The sequence below is a fragment of the Hemitrygon akajei genome, chromosome 8 (assembly GCF_048418815.1).
Source record: "Hemitrygon akajei chromosome 8, sHemAka1.3, whole genome shotgun sequence".
Lineage (NCBI taxonomy): Eukaryota > Metazoa > Chordata > Chondrichthyes > Myliobatiformes > Dasyatidae > Hemitrygon > Hemitrygon akajei.
This window is the reverse complement of record NC_133131.1, coordinates 53,473,184-53,496,267: the sequence shown is the minus strand read 5'-3', so window position 1 is coordinate 53,496,267 and position 23,084 is coordinate 53,473,184. Positions and strand designations below refer to the sequence as shown.

Here is a 23,084-nt window from a genome sequence, read left to right as displayed (position 1 = left end):
CGAACTTGTATCTGCCTACCTGGACTCCATTTTGTCACCCATAGTTCAGTCCCTCCCCACCTACATCCAGGATATATCCCATGCCCTCCACCTCTTCAATAACTTCCAGTTCCCCGGTCCCAACTGCTTCATTTTCACGATGGATGTCCAATCCTTATACACTTCAATTCCCCATCAAGAAGAGCTCAGAGCCCTCCGCTACTTTCTAAACAATAGACCTCACCAGTTCCCCAACACCACCACACTCCTCCAGTTGATGGAACTGGTACTCACACTTAATAACTTCTCGTTTGGTTCTTCTCACTTTCTTCAGACCAAGGGTGTAGCTATGGGCACTCACATGGGCCCCAGCTATGCCTGCCTCTTCGTGGGTTATGAGGAATAGTCTATGCTCCAAATCTATACTGGTACTGCTCTCCAACTTTTCCTTCACTACATTGATGACTACACTGGTGCTGCTTCCTGCACCCATGCTGAGCTCGTCAATTTCATCGACTTTGCCTCTAACTTCCACCCAGCCCTCAAATTCACTTGGTCCATCTCGGACACTTCTCTCCCCTTTCTCGATCTCTTGGTCTCCATCTCTGGAGACAGACTGTTCACTGACATCTTCTATAAACCCAGTGACTCTCATAACTACCTCGACTGTACCTCTTCCCACCTGCCAAATGCAAAAATGTTATTCCCTATTCTCAGTTCCCCCGTCTCTGCCGCATCTGCTCCCAGGATGAGGCTTTCTATTCCAGGACATCTCAAACGTCCTCTTTCTTTAAGGATCGTGGTTTCCCTTCTGCCGTCATCAATGATGCTCTCACCCACATCTCCTCCATTTCCCGCACTTCGGCCCCCTCACCCCATCCTCCCGTCACCACAACAGGGACCATGTTCCCCTCATCCTCACCTATCACCCCACCAGCCTCCGGATCCAGCACATTATCCTTCGCAACTCCCACCACTTTCAACAGGACCCCACCACTAAGCACATCTTTCCCTCTCTACCCCTCTCTGCTTTTCACAGGGATCGTTCCCTCCGCAACTGCCTGGTCCACATGTCCCCCCCCCCCCCACCACCACAGATCTCCCACCTGGTACTTATCCCTGCAAGCGTAAGTGCTACACCTGTCTCTACACCTCCTCTTTTACCACCATTCAGGGCTCCAAACAGTCGTTCCAGGTGAGGCAACACTTCACTTGTGAGTCTGTTGGGGTCATCTATTGCATCCGGTGCTCCTGGTGCGGCCTCCTCTACATCAGTGAGACCCAACGCAGATTGGGTCCCAACTCTTTAACGGAGCACCAACAGACAGGATCTCCCGGTTGCCACTCACTTCAACTCTGCTTCACATTCCCATTCGGATATGTCCATACATGGCCTCCTCTACTGCCATGATGAGGCCAAACTCAGGTTGGAGGAGCAACACGTCATATACCGTCTGGGTAGCCTCCAACCCCTTGGTATGAACATCGAATTCTCCAACTTCCGGTAATTCCCTCCCTCTCCCTTCCCCCATCCCACCTTCACTCTGCCTCCTCCTCCAGCTGCCTATCACATGATTCTGCCACCTTCTACTACACAGTGCTTTCCCCTTACATTCCTTCTTCACCTCTCCGGCTTATCCCCTCCCTGCTTCCCCTCCCCCACCCCTTGATCTTTCCTCTGATTGGTTTTTCACCCTCCCCTCACCTTCTTTATAGGGCCCCTGCCCCCTCCTTCTTTAGTCCTGACGAAGGGTCTCGACCCGAAACGTTGACTGCTCCTTTCAACGGATACTGCCCGACCTGCTGAGTTCCTCCAGCGTGTTGTACGTGTTGCTTTGACCCCAGCATCTGCAGTGTACTTTGTGTTTTGGAAGGCAGGATCCCCTTTCTGCACTAGTTTTCAGTTATTTTCTGAGGAGATGAGAAAAGCGTTTGATCGCTCCAAACATGGGAGAGAGGCTGCCCGTGAAATGCCGCATGTGCACTGGGGCGCAGATCTGTGTCAGATTACGCCGTAGAGTTCCGGACCCCAGCCACCTCTGGTGGCCGGAGCTCAGAGGCAGAGTACACCTTCCTGAACGGACTCTCCAAAGACATCAAAGATGAGCTGGTCAGCCAGGGCCTCCCTGCCTCCTTTGAAGCCCTGGTGGATTTGGCCATCCGTATTGATGTTCGCCTTCAGCAGTGCCACAGAGGGAGGGGTTCCAGAGGGCCCCTTGGGGCACTGGGTGAGTTCCAAGTTCCTTGTCAGTCTACTTTGCCCTGCCATTTGCCCCCATCTGTAATTGCCACTCCAGAGCCCGAGGCTATGCATGTTGACCATACCCGCCTGATGCCGACTGAAAGACAAAGGAGAATCAGCACCCACTCCTGTCTGTACTTGGCCAATCAGACCACTTCATCTCCACCCGCCCAGTAAGAGCCAGTGATCACCAGTCGGACGAGGAGTATTGGTGAGCGTGACCTCTGTCCTGCCCTCCTCAACACCACTCCCTCTCATACCTGCTTCTCTGGAGTGGGGCATCCAATGGCGAGCAGTCTCCAGCTTGGTCGATTCTGGTGCGGAGAGGTCTTTTATCAATTTTTGGCTTGGCTGCCCAGTGGGGACTACCCAGATCTGCTCTCCAGCCACCACTGGTGGCCAACACCTTGAACGGTCAGAGACTCATCCATGTCACAGCCCCGATGAGTCTCAGTTTATCTGGCAACCATCATGGACAGTTAACCCTTTATATTATTGACTTGCCTCAAGCTCCTGTTGTCCTGGACCATCCCTGGTTAGTGAGACACAACCCTCACATTGACTGGTTCAGTCGCAAGATTGTAGACTGGAGCCCATTCTGTCACTCCCACTGCCTCTGCCTTGCTCGGATCCCCTTGCCTCCAAGCCCAGATCCCCCCAGAGGAATTTCTGGACCTTAGTGCCATCCCTCCTGAATACATGGACATCAAGGCTGTGTTCAGCAAGTCCCCGGCCACTTCCCTGCCACCTCATTGTCCATATGATTGCGCCATTGACCTCTTGCCTGGCAAAAGGAGCTGCCTGTATTTCCTGTCCGTACCTGAGACAGAAGCCATGAGTAAGTACATTCGAGACTCTCTGGATGCAGGCATCATCCGGCCAGTTTTTTCTTTGTTGAAAAGAAGGACGTCTCCTTGCGTCCATGCATTGATTACCGGGGACTGAATGAAGTCACTGTTAAGAACCGTTACCCTCTTCCGCTCATGACCTTGGAATTTGAACTACTGCAAGGAGCATCAGTTTTCACCAAGCTTGATCTCCATAATGCCTACCATCTTGTCTGCATCCATGAAGGGGATAAGTGGAAGGTGGCCTTCAACACCACCTCAGGCCATTATGAGTATCTGGTCATGCCATTCGGTCTCACTAATGTCCCCGACATCTTCCAAGTCTTGGAAAATGACGTTCTCAGGGACATGCTGAACCAATTTGTTTTTCGTATCCCGATGACATTTTGATTTATTTTCTAAGTCCCTTGCTGAACACGCAGGTCATGTCCACAGAGTTCTCCAGCGCCTTCTGGAGAAGCAGCTCTTTGTGAAGGCTGAGAAACGTGAGTTTCCTTCCCGGGGTATGTAATCTCAGGCGGTTCCATTCAGATGGACCAACAGAAGGTCAAGGTGGGAGTGCAAGGCTTCTTGCGCTTTGATAACTTCTATCGCCACTTCATCAGAAATTACAGTACATTGGCTGCACCACTCACCTCATCAGCTGTCAGATTCTCCCGGTCCCCTGCTGCTGAAAAAGCATTCTTTGACCTGAAGGAACATTTCACCTCTGCCCTCATCCTGATTCAACCCAACACCGACCGGCAGTTCATTGTGGAGGTGGATGTGTCTGACATTGGTGTAGGAGTTGTTCTCTCTCAGCGCTTGGTCAAGGATGAGAAGGTAAACCCTTGCGCCACCTTCTCTCACCGCCTCACTCCAACGGAGCAGAATTACAATGTCGGAAACTGGGAGCTGCTGGCTGTGAAGCTATCTCTGGAGGAATGGAGGCATTGGCTGGAGGGAGCAAAGGTGCCATTCTTGGTCTGGACTGATCACAAGAATCTGGAATAGATCCGTACAGTCAAGTGTCTCAACTCCCGTCAAGCTTGTTGGTCCCTGTTTTTCTCAAGATTCAATTTTACTCTGTCCTTCCACCACAGTTCCAAGAATGGAACACCTGATGCCCTCTCCCGAAGATTTCCTTCCTCTGAGACCCCTGAGGTCCCCGATGTCATCCTCTCTGCTCACTGTCTCATGGGTGCAATGCAATGGGACATTGAAGCCATGGTGCGAGCTGCTCAACAGAGCGAGGCAGCCCCTAGTCAATTCCCCACTAACCGTGTTTATGTTCCCAGCCCTGTCTGCTGATGGGTATTGCAGTGGGGTCATTCTTCCCGTTATCCTGTCACCCTGGAACCAGGCGTACTCGAGCGTTCATCAGTCGGTGGTTCTCCATGGGTGATGACATCCGCAACTTTGTCTCAGCCTGCTCGGTCTGCGCTCAAGGGAAGAACTCTAACAGGTCACCTGCTGGCAACACGAGTGAATCTGCAGATGCTGGAAATAAATAAAGAAACACAAAATGCTGGCAGAACTCAGCAGGCCAGACAGCATCTATGGGAGGAGGTAGTGATGACGTTTCGGACCGAAACCCTTCATCAGGAGTGAAGTAACATGTAACACGGTACAGGAGGCCATGGACAGACCTGTCGGAGTGAGAGTGGTAAAGGCCCCAGGAAGGATGTCTGTCCATGGCCTCCTCTACCGTCAAGATGAGGCCACACACAGGTCGACGGAGCAATACCTTATCTCCCGCCTAGGTAGCGTCCTTCCTGCCGGCATGAACATCCAACTCACTGACCTCCATTGATACCCCTGCCCCCCCCCCCTTACCCCATCCCTATCTATTATTTTAGTCTGATTCTCTTTCTCTCTCTTTTTCCCCCCTCACTATAATCTCCCCCCAGCCCTACCTTTCTTTCTCTTTTATTTCCCATAATTCTCCACCTTCCCCCTAGCCCATTTCCCTCCAGCCTATCACTTCCCAGCTCTCTACTTCATCCCTCCCCCTACTTCTTATCCCCCCTCGACCATCCCATGTTACTTCACTCCTGATGAAGGGTTTCGGCCCGAAACGTCGTCACTACCTCCTCCCATAGATGCTGTCTGGCCTGCTGAGTTCTGCCAGCATTTTGTGTTTTTTTATAGGTCACCTGCTGGTCTGTTACAATCCCTGTCTATCCCCAAGGTTGCACATTGCCCTGGATTTTGTCATCAGTCTTCCCCCATCAGATGGTAACACCACCATTCTCACAGTAGCTGATCATTTCTCCAAGTCTGTACACTTCATTCCTTTACCTAAACTCCCCTCGGCCAAAGAAACAGCCAAATTACTGGTACTGCATGTTTTTAAATTACAGGGTTTACCTGTAGATGTTGTGTCAGACAGGGCTCTCAATCCACATCCAACGTTGGAGGGCATTCTGTAATCTGGGTGCCTCCGTGTGGGTCTGTCTCCGGGATTCCACCCACAGACCAATGGCCAGACCGAGCGGGACAGCCAACAGCTAGGGACTGTACTGTGGTGTCTGGTCTCCCAGAACCCCTCCGCGTGGAGTCAGCAGCTACCCTGGGCTGAGTATACCATAAATTCTCATCTGTCCTCATCCACCGGTCTGTCCCCTTTCGAGTGCTGCCTTGGCTACCACCCTCCACTGTTTCCTGGAGGAGGAGGTTGGCGTTTCGTCTGCCGAGGCATTCATCCGCCGTTGTCAGCGGATGTGGAGGCGCAGTCACTCTGCCCTTCTCCATGCCTCTGCTAAGATCAAGTGTCAAGCTGACTGCCATCGCTCCAAGGCCCCACATTACCACCAGGAACAGCGTGTATGGCTTTCAACCCGAGACCTGCTGCTCACCCTCGCTTCATCTGTCCCTTTCCCATTGCCAAAGTCATCAGCCCTGCTGCCATCTGTCTCACGCTCCCCTCCACTCTCCACCACATTCATCCCACCTTCCATGTGTCCCCCTGTATCCTGTTCCCAAACCCGCCCCCCCCCCCCCATGGCTTATCGATGGGTCAGAGACCTTCATGCTGTGTTGACTGCTGGACGTTCTTAGCCAGGGCCGTAGCCTCCAGTACCTTGTAGACTGGGAGGGCTACGGACCTGAGGAGAGGTGCTAGGTCCCACCCATAACATCCTGGACCCCTTTCTCATCAGGGACTTTCATTGCCAGCACCCAGCTCTACCTGCCGTGACACCAGGAGACGTCAGTAGAGGTGGGGGTATTGTCAGTACCTCCGCTTGAACTCTGTCTTTTTGTGTGCCTTCCCCAGTTGGCAGTCTGTGTTTTTGTATTGCCATGTGCTCCTGCTCTACTCCGGCCCCTGTACTACTGAGTACTCCACCTCTCATCTGCTTCTCATTATTACCTGTATTGCTGCCACCTGTGTCTCATTGTGCTCCACCTATCATCTGCCTCTCTGTTTATTGCTCAGTGTATTTCAGTCCTGTGTTTTCACCAGATTGTGCTAGTGAATTTTACTGAGCCTTTCCAGTATTTGTACTCTGTCTGAATATTGACTCTGCCTGTTTCCTTATTCTGGGTTTTTGATTTCTCTGAATGTTTTGCTCTTTTCCTGAACTTTAATGCTGTCTTTGTTTGTGTCTTGGGATTTATTTCTCAATTAATATCACTGTGAGCACAGTACTGGGTCTGTGATTGGATCCCTGCTCCAGTGTCCTGACAGTGGAGGTCAGTGACCAGTGCTGTGCCTCAGGGATCTGTTCTAGGACCCCTTCTCCATGTGTTTTTTTTTGTAAATGACCTGAATGGGGAAGTTGAGGGATGGGTTAATAAATTTGCTGGTGAAAGGTTGGGGTGTTGTGCATAGTGTGAAGAGCTGTCAGAGGTTACAGTGGGACACTAATAGAATGCAAAACTGGTCTGAGAAATGGCAGATGGAGTTCAACCCCAGGTAAGTGTGAAGTGGTTTATTTTGGTAGGTCAAATATGATGGCAGAATATAGTGTTAATGGTAAGACTCTTGGCAGTGTGGAGGATCAGAGGGATCTTGGTGTCCAAGTCCATAGGATCCTCAAAGCTGTGGTACAGGTTGACTATGGTTAAGAAGGTGTATGGTGTATTGGGCTTCATCAACTGTGGGATTGAGTTTAAGAGCTGAGAGATAATATTGCAGCTATATAGAACCCTGGTCAGACCCCACTTGGAATACTGTGTTCAGTTCTGGTTGCCTCACTACAGGAAGGATGTGGAAACCATAGAAAGGGTGCAGAGGAGATTTACAACGATGTTGCCTGGATTGGGGAGCATGTCTTATGAGAATAGGTTGAGTAAACTTGGCCTTCTTAGAGCAACAGAGGATAAGGGGTGACCTGATCGAGGTGTATAAGATGAGAGACATTGATCGTGTGGATAGTCAGAGGCTTTTTCCCAGGGCTGAAATGGCTATCCTGAGAGGGCACAGTTTTAAGGTGCTTGGAAGTAGGTTTAAAGGAGATGTCAGGAGTAACTTTTTTGCACAGAGTGGTGATTGTGTGGAATCATAGGTTTGATATTGTCATTTTTTAAAAAAAAAAAAAATTGACTAGGTATTATGGACAGGAAAGGAATGGAGGGTTATGGGCTGAGTGCAGGTTGGTGGGACTAGGTGAGAGTAAGCATTTGGCACGGACTAGAAGGGCTGAGATGGTCTGTTTCCGTGCTGCAATTGTTATATGGAATGGGCTGTTGGCAATAGTGGTGGAGTTGGATGAAATAGGGTCCTTTAAGAGACTCCTTGATGGGTACATGGAATTTAGAAAAATAGAGGGCTGTGGGTAACCCTAGGTAATTTCTAAAGTAAGTACATGTTTGGCACAGCATTGTGGGCTGAAGGGCCTGTATTGTGCTGTAGTTTTTCTATGTTTTTAAGATGTTTCCTACGTTGGGGGAGTCTAAGACCAGAGGACACATTCTCAGAATTAATACGTATCCTTTTGGAACAGAGGTGAAGAGGAATTTATTTAGCCTGGGAGTGGTAATATGTAGAATACTTTGCCACAGGTGACTGTGGAGGCCAAATCACTGGGTATATTTAAGGCAGAGGTTGATAGGTTCTTGATTAGTCAGGGCATGAAGGGATGCAGGAAGAAGGCAGGAGATTGGGGCTGAGAGGGGAAAATGGATCAGCCATGATGAAATGGCAGAGTAGACTTGTTGGGCCAAATGGCTTAAACCTGCTCCTATATCTTGTGGTCTAAAGTACAGTTAAGAGTAAAGGTGACCAAATATTACACACCTAACCCTAATGACTAGCTGAGTAAGTGGACTAAGGAATGGCAAATGGAGGTTAATTTGGATAATTGTGTGGTGTTGCCTTTTGGGAATTCATTTCCAGGTCTGACTTTGCTAGGTAGGTGAAAGTAGGGCCCTGGGGAGTGTTGTAGAACAGAGGGACCTTGGGGTACAAGTACACTCTGAAAGTGGTGACTCAGGTGGACAGCGTTGTGACAAAGGCTTTTAGCCCGCTAACCTTCACAAGTCGAGGCATTGAGTATAAAAGCTGAGATTGTGTTGCAGTTCTACAGGATGCTGGTGAGGCCATACCATTTTGGTTACTCAGATGTTTTTTGAACTGGAAGAAGTGCAGAAAAGATTTACAAGGATTTTACCAGAAATTAAGGGACTGAGTTGTAGGGAGGGTTGAAAATGCTAGGACTTTATTCCTTATGGTATCAGAAACGGAGGGGTGATGTCAGAGCTGTATTAAATCGCAAGTGGTTTTATAGAGGGTGAATCAGCAGTCTTTTTCCTGGTCTTGGGGGATCAAGAACTACAAGATGTATGATGAGAGGGGAAAGATTTAGGAAGAACTCAAGAAACAACTGTTTGTGGGATGTGCTACCAGATGAAGCCAGTAAAGTTAAAATGCTAACTGTTAAAAAGCAATACACACAAAATGCTGTAGGTACTCAGCAGGCCAGGCAGAATCTATGGAAAAGAGTAAACAGTCAATGTTTTGGGCCGAGACTCTTTCCCCTGGCATTTTGTGTGTATTACTTTGATTTTCAGCACCTGTAGATTCTCTCGACTGTTTAAAAAGCAGTTGGACAGGTGCAAGAATAGAAGAGGTATAAAAAGCTATGAGCCCAACAGTGACATTATGGTCGATGTGGGCTGAAGGGATAGTTTCTGAATTGTATAACTCTGACTTTGTAACAATGTTCCTGTTTGCCTGGGCTCTTGTACTCATTTAAATCTGCAAGTTGACTCTTTGAGCTTACACAAGAGGGCTCCCAAATAATAGTCCAGAACTGAACAATGCAGAAACTAGAGATTCGGTGATATCTCCAAACTTGCTTCAGTCTTTTTGACGATAGTTCCTTTTATCATTGGCGAAATTGTCCCGTACATTCCTTCGGTTTGAGTAATTTCCTGCACACAGCAAGGTCAATCTTATTTCGAGGTATAGGACGTCTTCCAAGGAGCTTGATGTTTTCTATTTCCTGTCATTTGACATCTACAAGTTTACAGAAATGTTTTGTCTCCATTTCCTTTGCAACTGTGAAGATTGAGTACAGCCATTCACTTCACACCGCTGTGGTCACCAGGATTTTGGATCACTTTCTGCTCGCCTGCATTTTGTCTCACAGCACAGACCCAAATTATTTCATAATATCCTTGATTTTTCAGTGGTTATACTGTGAGTAACTTTTTTTTGCAGGGTCTGGGGTAGATAATTGTTTATTTCAAAGATAATTACTTCAACTGAAAAATATTGTTGTGTTTTCAACCTTTGAGAAAGGGGCTGCCTTTCAGTAGCAAAGACATTAAGAATGTTTGCTGGTCTGATGATTGTGCTTTCACTCGAGTATGTGGCACCCAGCACAGAACTCCCGCTGCAGCAAGACAGCTTATTCTAGGAAAGATCTGGCATTGTTAAGAAATGTAACAGCTTTCAGGAAATTGGTCTTGTAATGTGTGAAATGGCTTTATTGTTAAGGTGCCAGGTTGAAGAAAGGACGATTTCCTTTAGGCACTGGGAGGATTATGGAGATTTTTATATGTGTATATATAGACTCAATGAAGCAGGGAAAGAATTTGCCTGCACTGGTATGTAGACCAGTCATTCTGAGACTGGCAGCCTAATTGATGTGAAGGTTCTATGAAATGCATCTGGAAGTATGATTTATCCTCTGATCTATAGGTAGGGAGTAAAGTAGGAAGAATTTCACTGGAATCCATCTTTTGGTAAGATATTCCAGTCATACATCCAGCCTCATTACTTCCATTTGTGAGTGGCAGACCAAAGTCAGTATAACCTCAATAGATAATCATGACACTGATTTAGGATGGAGATGCATGTTTGTCACAGCATGGGCAACATTCAGGGCCAGCTTCTTGAGTCAGTGGCACATCCACTACTTGCACAGGCAGCTTGTTCCATGTTCACAAAGACGTTCCTCCTCAGGTTTCCCTTAAATAGTTCACAATTCACTCAGCCTATGACCTCTCTTCCTAATCTCACTCAACTTCAGTCAGGAAAAAACCTTGTATTTACCCTGTTTGTACCCCTCATAAATCTGTTTAAATCTCCCCTCAGTCACTCGCACTCCAGAAATAGTCCTAACCTATTCAACCTTTCCTAAACTCAGGTAATCAAGTTCTTGCAAAATCTTTGTAAATTTTCCATATACTCTTTCAATCTTATTGATGTCTGTCTTGTAGATGGGTGATCTGAACTGTATATAGTACTCCAAATTTGATCACCCCAACATATTATACAACATCAACAATGTTCTAATTCCTGTACTCAATACTGTGATTTTTGAAAGCTAATGTAACAAAAACTGTCTTTACAATTGTATCTACATGTGATTTCTTTCAAGGAAATATCAGTTCTCCAATATGTCTGTTCTATCACACATCTCTGCCCTTTCATTCACTCTGTAATTCCTACCTGGTTTATCCTCCCAGTGTACAACACCTCACGCTTGTCTGCAATAAATTCAATCTACCATTTTCCAGTCCATTTTTCCAGCTGGCCAAGCTACTGCTGCAAGCTTCCCTCATGGTCCCAATCTTGATGTCATGCATAAATTTTCAGTTTCGGTTTTTTGGGCAATGGTGTACTTGGTGAGTGGGAGGCCTTCAAAAATGAAATTTGAGTATACAAAGCTTGCATATGCCTGTCAAGGAAAAAAAGGTAAAGATAACAAGTGCAGGGAGACTTGGTTTTCAAGAGAGATTGAGGCCCTAGTTAAGAGAAAGGTGCATGGCAAGTAGGAACAAATAAGGTGCTTATAGGAGCAGAATTAGGCCATTTGGCCCATCGAGTCTGCTTATAGGAGCAGAATTAGGCCATTTGGCCCATCGAGTCTGCTTATAGGAGCAGAATTAGGCCATTTGGCCCATCGAGTCTGCTTATAGGAGCAGAATTAGGCCATTTGGCCCATCGAGTCTGCTTATAGGAGCAGAATTAGGCCATTTGGCCCATCGAGTCTGCTTATAGGAGCAGAATTAGGCCATTTGGCCCATCGAGTCTGCTCCACCATTTTATCATGGCTGATCCAATTTTCCTCTTAGCCCCAGGAATATAAAAATGCAACAAATACTTAAGAAAGAAATCAAGGGACTCTTATAATAGTTTCCATATTTTAAAAGAATATAAACTAGAGAGATCTATTGTAATTCTTAAATGGTGTGCATATGACTTGGATTTTATGCCGAATAAACTGGATGCTTGGTTTAAGGACTGGAAAGCTAAAGGAATAACAGTTCTATGCAACATAATGAAAGAAGGAACACTGTTTAGTTTTGAAATGCTTAAAGAGAAACACCTATTAGAAAAACAAGATTTTTATCGGTATCTACAGATGTGACATTATGTTAATAGGAAGGCTAAAAATGTAACCAAGGCAAGTACATGTTTGATAGAACTGTTTAGAAAATTACATAATTCAGATAATGGTGGTAGAATCATTTCAAACATGTATAAGGGGTTGTCAAATCTTAAACCACACTCGACTTCATACATTAAAACAAAATGGGAGAAGGAAGGAGGGATAATTATATCTGAGGAAGAATGGACAATAATATGGAGGTATCAATGGAAGTGTACCAGTTCACAGAAATGGAGGGAGTTTGGATGGAAAAACTTGAAAAGATATTTTATTACACCCTCTCAGAAATCCCATTATGATAGTAACCTCCCTGTTTGCTGGAGGAATTGTGGAAATCAAGATGCAAACCATTACCATATTTTCTGGGATTGCCCCATTATCAAAGAGTAGCCTACAAGATGTTTTTAAATGTGAAATACCCTTAGAGTAAGACCATATATTTTGGATATACACCTCAAGAATGGTTGAAAAGAGATAAATATTTAATGAATATACTGTTGGTGGCTGGTAAAAAGACTCTTACTAGGTAATGGTTATCACAGGAGAGCCCAACCTTAAACGTGTGGATGGAAATCGCAATGGACATTTACAAAATGGAGAAGATAACAGCATCTGTTAATCATAAGTTGGAACAATTTGATTCATACTGTGAAAAATGGTTTAACACATCATAGGCCAGATTTTATTCTCACAGATTAATGAATCTGTTGTATAAAAAAAAACACTCCCTACTTGTACATGGTTCTCTCCCTCTCTTTTCTATAAGTGTATACCTCAGATAAATACTTTGTGGAGATCTGTGGCAAACATGAATATATGATATATGCATACAATATCTGAAATACATCTTAATGGAAATGTTTGTAAAAAAATTACAAAAGAAAGAAATCAGGAAGGCTAAAAGCAGGCATAAAGTTGCCCCAGCACAAGGAAAATCCTAAGGGATTGTACAGATCTGTTAAGAGCAAAAGGATTGCGAGGGACAAAATTGTTCCTCTGGTAAACCAGAATGGTAAACCCTGTGTGGAGCCAAAACAGATGGGGGAGATCTTAAATTAATTATTTGCATCTGTGTTTACTCAGAAGATGAAAAGAGCAGCAAAGTGGCATCAACTTCATGGACCCTGTACAGATTGCAGAGGAAATCAGATCTAATTTATGGGCCCTTCAAACAACACACACAAAATGCTGGTGGAACATAGCAGGCTAGGCAGCATCTATAGGAAGAAGCACTGTCGATATTTCAGGCTGAGACCCTTTGTCAGGACTAACTAAAAGAAAAAATAAGAGATTTGAAAGTAGTGGGGGGAGGGGGAATTCTGAAATGATAGGAGAAGACCGGAGGGGGAGGGATGAAGTTAAGAGCTGGAAAGGTGATTGGCAAAAGGGATACAGAACTGGAGAAGGGAAAGGATCATGGGACGGGAGGCCTCGGGAGAAAGAAAGGGGAAGGGGAGCACCAGAGGGAGCTGGAGAACAGGCAGAGTGATGGGCAGATGAGAGAACAAAAAATGGAGTGGGGCAAAAATAAATAAATCAGGGATGGGGTAAGAAGAGGAGGAGGGGCAATAACAGAAGTTAGAGAAGTCAATGTTCATGCCATCAGGTTGGAGGCTACCCAGAAGGTATAAAAGGTGTTGTTCCCCCAACCTGAGTGTGGCTTCATCTTGACAGTAGAGGAGGCCATGGATAGACATATCAGAATGGGAATGGGATGTGGAATTAAAATGTATGGCCACTGGGAGATCCTGCTTTCTCTGGCGGACAGAGCGTAGGTGTTCAGCGAAACGGTCCCCCAGTCTGCATCAGGTCTCACCAATATATAAAAGGCCACACCGGGAGCACCGGATGCAGTATACCACACCAGCCGACTCACAGGTGAAGTGTCACCTCACCTGGAAGGACTATCTTGGGTCCTGAATGGTGGTGGGGGACGAAGTGTAAGGGCAGGTGTAGCACTTGTTCCTCTCTCCCATGTCTGGAGTGATCAAACACCTTTCTCATCTCCTCAGAAAAAAAACTACTACAGAAAGGGGATCCTGCCTTCCAGGGGGCTGTTCCCCATTCTCTGTCTAGTCGGGTGATGACGTAGGCTATCTCGGAGATTATAAGGCTAGCAGGAAGGAGCTTAAGAATGAAATTAGGAGAACCAGAAGGGCCCATGAGAAGGCCTTGGTGGACAGGATTATGGAAAACCCCAAGGCATTCTACAAGTATGTGAAGAGCAAGTAGATAAGATGTGAGAGAATAGGACCAATCAAGTGTGATAATGGAAGAGTGTGTATGGAACTGGAAGAAATAGCGGAGGTACTTAATGAATACTTTGCTTCAATATTCACTGCGGAGAAGGACCTTGGTGATCGTAGGGATGACGTGCAGCAGACTGAAAAGCTTGAGCATGTAGATATTAAGGAAAAGGATGTGCTGGAGCTTTTGGAAAACAACAAGTTGGATAAGTCACTGGGAAGGTGTTCCGTCACCCTGCAGGAGCCAGCTGAGTCTTGGGCCATCTAATGAAGATTCGATGGGGCGGACAGTCACCAGCTGACTCTGCTGTTGAGTCTCAAGAGAATGGCTGGAACAGGGAGGCCTTGACCACTCTATACCTCCATGGACTCCAAGACAACGTGAAGGATGCCCTCACCTTGGGAGAGCCAGTTGAGTACCTAGAGGTTCTGATTGAGCAATTCAATCACTTCTATTTGTCTGGCAGAGTGTAAGTGGAACTACATCAAGAGGTCGAAGAGGGCTGGCCAGAGCCCTGTCTAAACACATTATAGTTCCAACCCCCAATCTTGGGCTATAATCAGCCCGTCTCCTGTTTAGGATTCTGTCACGCCCGTGCAAATCAGCCACTTGAGAATCTTTATCGATGAGAGGTTCTGGCGTCGGAGTAGAGGTTGCTTCTATTACTGTGGGGAAACGGATCATCTACAGGCTGGATGTCCAAAGCTGCAGCTGTTGGGAGAAGTGTTTGGACTATCCGATGTCGGGAGGACTGTGACAGTGGCAGCCACTATCCCCAACCTTACAGACTTTAGTATCACACAGAGGTCATGGGTTAAGAGTGAAAGGTGAGAAGAGGAAGATGAGGGGAAACTTCACTCAGAGGGTGGAACGAGCTGCCAGCACAAGTGGTACATGCGAGCTTGATTTCAATGCTTAAGGGAAGTTTGGATGGGTATGTGGATTGTAGGGTTGTGGAGGGCTAGGGTCCTAGTGCAGGTCAAAGGGCTTGTTTCTGTCTGTAATTCTCTTTGATTCTATGTCTCTATGACTTTATTGAGGCAGGGAAAGGAGGAGGAATGATGCATCTCTGCCTGGTTGAATATAGACTATCAGCCATTTTAGCAAGCTCCCAATTGTCCTTTTAGTGAGAGCAATCTAAACTTTATTTGCTGCATGAAGAGTTCTTTAAATATAAAACAAGATGGTGATTTCCCAGGAGGGACAGCATGTGATATATTAGCTCTAGTGCTGTAGCATCCCTGAGACTGGGCATGGTGAGCAACTGTTTGGCGCGCTCAGGCTCTATAGTGCACCAGTCTGTGAAAGGTGAGTTACAGAGGTCGGTATTTTTCATGTTCAAGCGGGTGTTCTAGTAGACTCACCTGTGGAGTTGCTGAGTGGCATTACCACATAGTAAAATTTGGTGTTGTTGGCAGAGATTTCTCACAGCACAAACTAGGTCTTGGCTTGTACAAATCAAGATATAGCATTTGCTCCAGAACTCTGGTAGTTTCAAAGTGACTGAGTTGGCTGGCATATTCAAAATACCAAACTTGATATTTTGCATAATGCACTTGAATTTTGCCTTCCTCCAATATAAGACTCTCCCGCAAGGACTCATACCTAACTTATCTATAGCTATCCCAAAAGTTAAGGAGTTGTAGTCACTGCTCCCTAAATGGTCACCCACTGAAAAGTCAGTCACCTGACCAGGTTCATTATCCAAAACCAAGTCCAGTACGGCCCCTCCTCTCATTGAACCATCTACATATTGATTTAATAAACCCTCCTGGATGTACTTAAATTCTGCCCTATTTAAACTCTTGCCATTATATATGCCCCAGCTTATAATGGGGAATTTGAAACTCCCCCATGACAACAGCACTATTATTTTTACACATTTCCCTAATCTGTTTACATATCTGTTCCTCAATGTCCCAGTGGTTAGGAGTAACATCTATTGCAGCGCATCATTTCCCAAATCGGTAACCCATGTGCATGTGGCGACACCATGAATAGAAACACACTGGGGGACCTGTGAAGAGAAAAGTGGAGAAACCAGCAGCTCTGAGGGATGTGGGCTCTAGCCCTTGTCCTCACTCATCTCTTCAGTGAAAGCTGTTTCCTTTATCACTTACCCTTTAATCAAATCCTCTTCAAAGAGGTGATTCTCAATGTCGATGGCACTCAAAACCAAGTTTTCACTGTAGCTCCATGTGATAATGATAAATCAATTGTCATAGAACTCACGCCATGAGGGTGGCATGGTAGTGCAGTGGTTAGCATAAGGCTTTACAGCACCAGTAATCATGATTCCGGTTCAATTCTCACTACTGCCTGCAAGGAGTTTCTCCCTGTGATCACGTCAGTTTCCTCCGGGTGCCTGGGTTTCCTCCCACATTCCAAAGATATACGGGTTATGGTTAGTAAGTTATGGGCACTCTATGTTTGCGCTGGTAACTGGGAGACATTTGTGAACTGCCCCCACAAAACGACGTATTTTATTATGTTTCAATGTAATGTGACAAATAAATCAAATCTGATCTCATCTTTACATGAAGCAATATTCAGCCTATTTCAGTCTGAATTATGGAGCCCAAGTCTAGCAGCTGGAAACGGATTTAGGTGGCTCACTGTTAAGCTGAGCCCTCACTGAATATTCTTTGGCCTGCAAGCATCAATTACAAACCCCATCCTTCCTAGATCTTCCTAAATTCCATGCATTACTCTTGAAACCAATCCACAAACTCCCTGCTATTCTCTGTCTACTTGATAATAAAAATAGCCAGCAGCAAAAATGCCTTTACTACACACAGTCCAATGCACTCAAAATGTTTGTTGTGGAAGTCTTTAAAGAGAACACGATCACTTTGCCTCATCACATCTATTTAACACATGACACTGAGAAATTTACTCTTGCCTTGAAATTATACCTCTCTTCAATTTATGCATGCCTTCAATTCCCTTGAAATCCTTTGTCACTGGATGATTATTCAGTGGGAACATTAATGCTATGGCCCAATCCTTCGTCTGGTCAACTTCATTGCCAGTTTTACCCTGTGAATGATGAGTCCAGTGGAATGAATTTCCACTCATTTCACAATCTATTCTAAATTCCCAGCCCTGTAAGACAAGTGTGATTGACTCCAAGAGGACTCTCAGAAGGGAACTAGACTTTACAATGGTCAGCCACAGAAGGAAGCCCATTTAATCTGCTTAGCGGTCTTCTAAATAACTTATGACTTCCACTTTCTGCTCATTCTCTGTAGCTTTACAACTTCTTCTTCACCATGTATTTGTCCAGTTATCTCTTGAGGCCGCAGTGGAACCTATTCCCAAAACATAACTTCAGGCAGTACTTTTCACTTTCTAAACACATCCCATGTGAAATCAGGTTTTCTCGGGTTACTCTTTGAAACTAATCAGGTTCAAAGTAAAATATATTATCAGAGTATATCCATGTCATCACATACAATCCTGAGATTCTTTTCAGCAGGCATACTTAGCTGCTAAATGGAGTCACTTAGCTGTCACTGTTAAATGGAGTCCCAATTATTCCATGTGCTTCAACTTCGTCAATGACATCTTACCAGAAACTTCTGAATCTCATTAACTGCATTCACTTCATCATTATTTTTCAACTTAATCAAAAAATTCTGTTACATTAGTTAAATGTAATTTGCCTTCAACAGATATGTGCTGGTTTGTTTTATTTAATCCATTTCCCTCAATCTGACTCTTAATTTGACCTGGATTTGCTGGGTTTATTGTTAAATCTATTGTTTTTGAATTACATCTATGACCTCTGGTCCTATGCCACTGCCCCAACCTGAATAAACTCTTCCAAGAAAAGGACAAGAGGCTGAACTAATGTGCAGCTGAACCTATTTCCCAAAACGACTATGCCTGTGTAACTGAGAGAGAGAGGGAGGAGGACCCAGGAAAGCTAGAGTTGTCATTGCATTGGAACAGTTTGGAAAGCCCCATGTCACAACTCTAAAACAGTTCCTCTTTCTGGAACACCCACAAGAATACTATTCTAGGTAAGGCTGAGCAAGATTTTATCTACAGTCAATTTTTTAAAATGTTGATGTTTGAAATTTGAAACTAAAACTATCCTTGTTGGCTATCAGTTTAATTCCCTATTACACTACCACTTTCAAACACAAATTTTTCCATTAAAGTCTGAGGGAGACATGGGACAGCAGGCCCTCTTTTGTGAGCTCAGCAGTGGCATACCCATTAAATCCGCTCACAGGAACATGGGAAAATAATAGCAAGAGTAGGCTACTCAGTCCCTTAAATCCATCCCACTGTTCACGGCTGATACATAAACTACTCTGCTATGTCAATCCACAATCTTCCTCCACCTTAATCCCTTGGAGCAGAGAGTTCCTGAGGTCACTGTCCACTGAGATGACATTTCTACCCACCAGTAACACAAAATACTGAAAGAATTTAGCAGATGAGGGAACATTTATAGAGTGAAATAACACAAAATACTGAAAAAATTTAGCAGATTAGGGAACATTTATAGAGTGAAATAACACAAAACACTGAAAGAATTTAGCAGATTAGGGAACATTTATAGAGTGAAATAACACAAAATACTGAAAGAATTTAGCAGATTAGGGAACATTTATAGAGTGAAATAACACAAAACACTGAAAGAATTTAGCAGATTAGGGAACATTTATAGAGTGAAATAACACAAAACACTGCAAGAATTTAGCAGATTAGGGAACATTTATAGAGTGAAATAAACAGCTGAAGTTTTGGGCTGAGAGCCTTTGTCAGGACTGTGTGTTGCTCCAGATTTCCAGCATCTGTCTTTGTACCCACACATATTTTGTAACTTTACTCCCTTGTTGATGACTCTCCCTTACGTTCTCAGCAATCATTGAGTTTTTGTTTCATAGGTCTTCTTTGTAAAATTCTTGCCTTTCCTACACCTGAACAAGATATAATGAAGGACTAATCATCTCCTCAGAGATTACTCCTTTGATTTTAGTTGGAGTCATTGAGTAATACAACATGGATGTAGGCACTTTGTCCAACCGGAATGTGCCGGCCTCAGTGCCAAACCAGCTAATCCCAATTCCTTCTTCCAGCCATATCCCTCTAAGCTCCGCCCCTGTATTAAGGGAAGTTGGGAAGCAAGGGTCAGATGGAAAATGGGTTCTCAGGAGAAAATGACTGGTGGGTATGGAGATGAAAATGAGAATGGAAGCTTTTGAAGAGACGTCATGGGAACCATGGGAAATTTGGCATATGCCTGTCAACTCTTCCCCTCTGCCATCTGATTTCTAAATGGACACTCACCCATGAACGTTACCTGACTAATCTGTTATTTATTTGTGTTTTGCTCTACTTATTTTAGCTTAACTGTTTATATACATACTGTGTATATATACATATAATTACTGTAATTTAGTTTTTTTCCTATATTTACATGTACTGCTGCTGTTATGTTAACAAATGTCAAAACATATGCCAGTGATAATAAACCTGATTCTGATTCAGAGTCTTAACAATTTTTATCAATGCACTATATTCTGTCTGGGTGCAGAATGGTTTGCTAAGGCAGCTGCCCTGAATTATGAAAGGAAGCTTGCGACTAATATCAAAGAAGATACTAAAACCTTTTTAAGTATATAAAGTTGAGGGTAGATATAGGACCAATAGAAAATTATGCCTGAGATATTGTAATGGGAGATGCAGAGATGGCAGATGAACTGAATGCATATTTTGCATCAGTCTTCACAGTGGAAGACATCTGCAGTATACCTGATATTCAAGAGTGTCAGGGAAGTGAAGTATGTGCAGTTGAAATTACGACTGAGAAGGTGCTCAGGAAGCTTAATGGTCTGAGGGTGGATAAATCTCCTGGACTTGATTGAATGCACCCTCGTGTTCTGAAGGAAGTAGCTGGAGAGATTGCAGAGGCATTAACAATGATCTTTCAAGAGTCTGAAGATTCTGGCATTGTACCGGATAACTGGAAAATTGCAAATGTTACTCCACGATTTAAGAAGGGTGGGAGGCATCAGAAAGGAAATTATAGACCCATTAGTCTGACATCAGTGGTTGGGAAGTTATTAGAATTGATTGTTAGGGATGAGATTACGGAGTACCTGGAGGCACATGACAAGATAGGCCAAAGCCAACATGGTTTCCTGAAAGGAAAATCCTGCTTGACCAATCTACTTCAATTTTTTGAGGAAATTACAAATGGGGTAGACAAAGGAGATGTAGTGTACTTGGATTTCCAGAAGGCCTTTGAGTAGCTGCCGCCGTGAGAGCCCATGGAATTACAGGGAAGATACTAGCATGATTGGAGCATTGGCTGTTCAGCAGAAAACAGAGAGTGAGAATAAATGGATCCTATTCTGGCTGGTGGTCAGTGTTGGGACTGCTGCTCTTTACAATGTATGTCAATGATTGGTATTAATGAATTTGTGGCTAAATTTGCCAATGATACAAAGATTGGTGGAGCAGCGGGTAATGTTGAGGAAGCGGAGAGCCTTGAGAGAGACTTAGATAGTTAATAAGAATATACTGACATTGGAGCGGGTTCAGAGAAGATTCACGAGAATGATTCCAGGAATGAGAGGGTTACCATATGAGGAATGTCTGGCAGCTCTTGGGCTGTATTCCTTGGAGTTCAGGAGAATGAGGGGGATCTCATAGAAACATTCCAAATGTTGAAAGGCCTGAACAGATTAAATATGGCAAAGTTATTTCCCATGGTAGGGCAAGAATTAGGGTTGAAGGACATCTATTTAGAACAGAGATGCAGAGAAATTGCTTTGGTCAGAGGGTGGTAAATCTGTGGAATTTGTTGCCACGAACAGCTGTGGAGGCCAAGTCATTGGGTGCATTTAAGGCAGAGATCGATAGGTTCTCGATTAGCTAGGGCATCAAAGGGTATGGGGAGAAGGCAGGGGAGTGGGGATGACTAGAAGAATTGGATCAGCCCATGATTGAATGGTGGAGCAGACTCGATGGGCTGAATGGCCTACTTCTGCTCTCTATCTTATGGTCTTATGTGACTGCAATGAACTGTAGAGAGTTGGGTGCATGGCATGGCAGTATAGTATTAGCACAACGCTTTAAAGTACCACCACCCTATGTTCAATTCCCACTGCTGCCTGTATGGAGCTTGTACATTCTCCCCGTGACCATGTCAGTTTCCTCCAGGTTATCCAGTTTCCTCCCACAGTCCAAAGACATACTGGTTGGTAGGTTAATTGGTCATTGGAACTTGTCCCATGATTAGTCTAGGATTTAATCAGAGGTTGTTGAACGGTGTGGCTCGAAGGTTTTGAAGGCCTAACTCTGTGCTCTATCTCAATTTTAAAAAAGAGTTGTGGATACAGTCCAGCCCACCACATCATGAAAACTAACTTGTTTTTACAGGCTGTCTATATTTTTCACTGCCTCAGTAAAGCAGCTAGCATAATCAAGAAATCCTTATATTCTTTCTTCTCCCCTCCTCCATTGGACAGAGGATACAAAAGCCTGAAAACACATCCCACCAGGCTAAAGACTGGCTTCTGTCCCATTATTATCAGACTCTTGAATAATGAGATTGACTCTTAGCCTTACAACTTAGCTCATGTTAACCAAACACTTTGTTGTTTACCTGCGCTGAAGTTTTTCCATAGCTTTTACTCTTTATTTGGCGTTGTTATTGTTTCACCTCTAGATCGATGCACTGTATAATGACTTGATCTGTATAAACCGTATGCAAGAAAACCTTTTCACTCTATCTTGGTACACATGACAATAATAAACCATGCTGATGCACTGGGAAGGAGGACTGGGTCTGATACCTGTGGGTAGAGCTGGGATGATAGAGGAAGACATTGACATCAGGTGTTTCAAAAGATGACACGGAGCTCAGTAATGGACAGCTCCTACAATATTTTGGTTACCCTGCTATGGGAAAGGTGCCATTAGGCACTAAGGAGTGCAGAGAAGGTTTACGCAGATCTGCCAGAACTCAAGGAACTGAATTATGGAGTGACGTTGAGCACATTGGGACTTCATTCATTGGAGTGCAGAAGAATGATTATTAGAAGTGTATAAAATCATGAAAGGCATAGAGAAACAGTCTTTTTCCCAAGATTGGGGCATCAAAAACTAGACAGGATAGTGTTAAGGTGAGAGGGTAACGATAGGAAACTGAGCGGCAATGTTTTCACTTTGAGGTGATAGGAATATTGAATGAGTTCCCAGAGGAAATAGTTGAGTTAGGTACATTAACAACATTTAAAAGGTACTCGGACAGGGACATGGATAGATTAGGTTTAGAAGGATATGGGCCAAACAGAGGCTAATAGGACTAGAATATAAAATTCTGTTATGGTTTTAAGGCATTGGTCATCCCACACTAGGAATACTGTGAGTAGTTTTTACCCCTATCTAAGGAAAACTATGCTGTCCCTGGTGAGAGTCCTGGGGAGCTTCATAAACACAATCCTGGGTCTTTAGCCTGGTGGTATGTGCTTTCAGGCTTTTGTCTCATCTGTCCAATGGGGAAGCGGAGAAGAAAGAATTCCTTGGCTATGCTGGCTGTTTTACTTAATGAGGGAGAAGTTTACAAGAAACATTTGATGTTTCTGGCCTGTACTTGATGACATTGATATGGATGAGGGGGATTTCATCGAAACCTGACAAACATGGAAAGGCCTTGATAGAGTGATGTATAGAGGTTGTTCCCCTCAGTAGCAGAGTCTAGGATCCAGGGAGGAGGTCACCCAACTGGAACCCAGTCTGGCATTAGTACAATCAGAGGTTCCCATTGCACCATACGGTAATTTGAGATATGGGTGTAGTCATCCTCTGTATGGTTCTGAGACCCATCAACCCACAGTACTCCCATCAATCAAACTCCAGCCAAACATTATTTGCTTGGGGACCTTAAGTGAGGTACCATTGTCCCTCTGGTAGAGAAGA

At 44.6% G+C, this 23,084-nt stretch overlaps 1 protein-coding gene across 2 annotated transcripts in view; it reads left to right on the top strand.

The window, feature by feature from the left end:
- The first annotated feature begins 9,393 nt into the window (after nucleotides 1-9,393).
- The window catches only part of LOC140731910 (uncharacterized), a 78,899-nt gene continuing 65,208 nt past the window's right edge, over nucleotides 9,394-23,084 (top strand). Inside the window, exon 1 of one of the 2 annotated variants that reach the window (XM_073053885.1) lies at nucleotides 9,394-9,694. In XM_073053885.1, the coding sequence (XP_072909986.1) occupies nucleotides 9,484-9,694 (211 nt within the window). In that variant the 5' untranslated portion in view covers nucleotides 9,394-9,483. The remainder of the gene's footprint in view (nucleotides 9,695-23,084) is intronic. The other variant, XM_073053883.1, reaches the window with a different exon arrangement.